Source organism: Cyprinodon variegatus, unplaced genomic scaffold (assembly GCF_000732505.1).
Source record: "Cyprinodon variegatus isolate N-32 unplaced genomic scaffold, C_variegatus-1.0 Scaffold130, whole genome shotgun sequence".
Classification (NCBI taxonomy): domain Eukaryota; kingdom Metazoa; phylum Chordata; class Actinopteri; order Cyprinodontiformes; family Cyprinodontidae; genus Cyprinodon; species Cyprinodon variegatus.
In genome coordinates this window covers 1064405-1067226 of record NW_015150583.1, presented here as the reverse complement: position 1 = coordinate 1067226, position 2822 = coordinate 1064405, and the positions used below count along the sequence as shown (strand labels likewise).

The following is a 2822-nucleotide window of genomic DNA, read 5'->3' as shown; positions in this document are numbered from 1 at the left end:
TGTGTGTGTGTGTGTGTGTGACTGCTTTCCATTTGAATAAAATGACTATTTGAATAGCAGAAGGACCAACTTAGACTGTCAGTCTAGAATATATGTTTCAGGGTTCTGCCCCCTGTTTAAGTCTGTTTTAAGTTTCTTAGTAATTCTCTGTCTTTGTAGTTGTTTTCTGGCAGTTTTGTGTGTGAGTTACACTCTGTTGCCCCCTTGTGCTTGTTTCCTTTCCCCTTGGCTCCCTTTTGGTTTGTTCTATTCACACCTGCTCCATATCAGCCCATTAGCCCACCCTTTGTTCTGTTCCTCATATATACACTACCTTTGCAGTTCCTCTTTGCTGGTTTCTTGTAGTTTTTAAGTATCTTGGCTCCCTGCATGTGTATCTCCCTGGCATATTTTGTTGGAAATAAAAGATTGTGCTCTATACCTTTAACTACGACACACCCCTAACACATGGGAACAACAGTAAGAAGAGTAGGCATTTAAGATATATATTTCAATTTAACATATAGGAGCACCAAATGTGAAGAAAGTTGACAAAATAACAGAAATGTGACAGTGAAATCTTTCATCACAGCCATGTTCATTTCATCACCGTCTTATTGTCATGGAAATAAGCTTTGTCATGAACGGTTTCATCTTGCATTTGTCTTGTAAGCTTTTGATAGATAACGCATTTATAAATAACATACAAGACAAGTTATTTTCTTCCAGTGATCAAAATCCATCTCCTCTGAGTGTTCCCATTGTTATTTAATGCTCCCGATGCAGTACCTTCTTATGAACTTGTCTAATAAGAAAGACATTATGTGGTAACACTTATATGATGATTTTTTTTTTTTTGTTACCCCCAAAATTACTCTTTTTATATTGTCATGTTGTTTTGGGGACATGTCTGTGCCATTCTCTGTCAGAAATAAACCAAATCTTATTTTAAACATTAGTAAAAGTTTGTAAGATGCAACAATAGAAAAGGCAGGATTTGACTTTCTCCTTTCGATCTCCTTGTTTCCTTCAGTGCTGATGGAACATATGAAGTTTCCTTCTACTCCAATGCTTTAGTTTCCAACAACGGAGATGTTGACTGGCTCCCACCTGCCATCTACAAATCTGCCTGTAAAATTGAAGTGCGGGATTTCCCTTTTGACCAGCAGAACTGCACCCTCAAGTTTCGTTCCTGGACGTATGACCACACAGAGATAGATCTCATCCTCCTCAGTGATTATGCCTCACGGGATGACTTCAAACCCAGTGGTGAGTGGGATATTGTTTCCCTACCAGGACGCAAGAATGAAGACCCAAATGATATCAGGTACCTGGACATCACCTATGATTTCATCATCAAGAGGAAACCTCTGTTCTACACCATCAACCTGATCATCCCCTGCATCCTCATCACCTCCTTGGCTATCCTGGTGTTTTACCTTCCATCAGACTGTGGTGAAAAGATGACTCTTTGCATCTCCGTACTCCTGGCCCTGACTGTGTTTTTACTTCTTATTTCAAAAATTGTGCCACCAACATCTTTAGCAGTGCCTCTGATTGGGAAGTACCTCATGTTTACAATGGTGCTGGTCACCTTCTCTATTGTCACAAGTGTTTGCGTGCTCAATGTCCACCACCGCTCCCCGAGCACACACACCATGCCACCTTGGGTCAAACGGGTTTTTCTGCACCGGCTTCCTTCTTTTCTCTTCATGAGGAGACCAGGGAACTCCAATATCCGCGAGAGGTTCAGGAAAAAATACCAGAGACAGAAGTCCTCAGACCAGATCCCATGTGGAGCAGAGGGTGGGACAGGACAGGGGGTGGGAGTGGCCGATTCGTCCTCATCTTTCTTTGTTAACGAAGGGTCAGCCAAACGCTACGGCTGGCGAAGTAGTGACTTATCAGAGAACACAGACATTAGGAGGAGGATGACACTCAAGAGCAATATTGATATGGAAGAAGCAGTGGATGGTGTTCGCTACATTGCTGACAAAATGAAGAGTGAAGATGATGATGAGGGAGTAAGTATTTGGAGGAAGTGTTAAAACTGTTTTTTATTGTAAAAGCACAATACAATGTAGTGCAAAGATAGTAAGTGAAAGTTTGACGCAATTTTGAATTAAAATCAACAAGAATACTTTGCATTTTAATTCAGCCCACTCAGTTGGTTATGCATTGAACTAGCTCTCAGTTCAATACCCAACTAGTTGTGTTTCCAGCTGTGTACATGCAGTGACTGAGTTCTTTGCAGAATCTGCTTTGTAAGAAAACTAAAGGTTAGACTGGATGGAAGTGTGCATAAACTACAGCAGGCATCCCCAAACTCGGTCCTCAAGGCCCCCTGTCCTGCAGGTTTTAGAGGTTTCACTGCTTCAGCACAGCTGGTTATAATGATTACACTAGACCAAAAGCCTGTTAATCAGCTTTCAATTAAAATCAGCTGTGCTGGAGCAAGAAAACCTCTAAACCTGCAGGACAGGGGGCCTTGAGGACCGAGTTTGGGGATGCCTGAACTACAGTATTTGAACTTTTCCCTTTGGATTTAAATCTAGACTTTTAAAAGGGCCATTTGTTGGTATGTGTAGGGTGGTCAAAAAACAAACACCTGCATCAGTCTCAAGTATTTGCAACTTAAAACAGGGTTTTTCCTAGAATCTTACTGATTGATCAATGTTTGACCAGAGGGAACATTAATACAGACCCTTTAAACACCAGTAACTTCTTCTTACCTCTAAAGAACCAAATTTTGAGGTGACTGTGAACGATCATTATACTGACATCTAATTTCTTTCTCACTTAATATCCCAATATCCATATACCAAACTAAACAATTAAGAAAA

At 40.8% G+C, this 2822-nt stretch overlaps 1 protein-coding gene across 1 annotated transcript in view; it reads left to right on the top strand.

The window, feature by feature from the left end:
• The window catches only part of LOC107085679 (neuronal acetylcholine receptor subunit beta-2-like), a 21997-nt gene that overhangs the window by 16391 nt on the left and 2784 nt on the right, over window positions 1–2822 (top strand). Inside the window, exon 5 of the mRNA XM_015376151.1 lies at window positions 1013–2003. Coding sequence (XP_015231637.1) covers window positions 1013–2003 — 991 coding nt within the window. The remainder of the gene's footprint in view (window positions 1–1012; window positions 2004–2822) is intronic.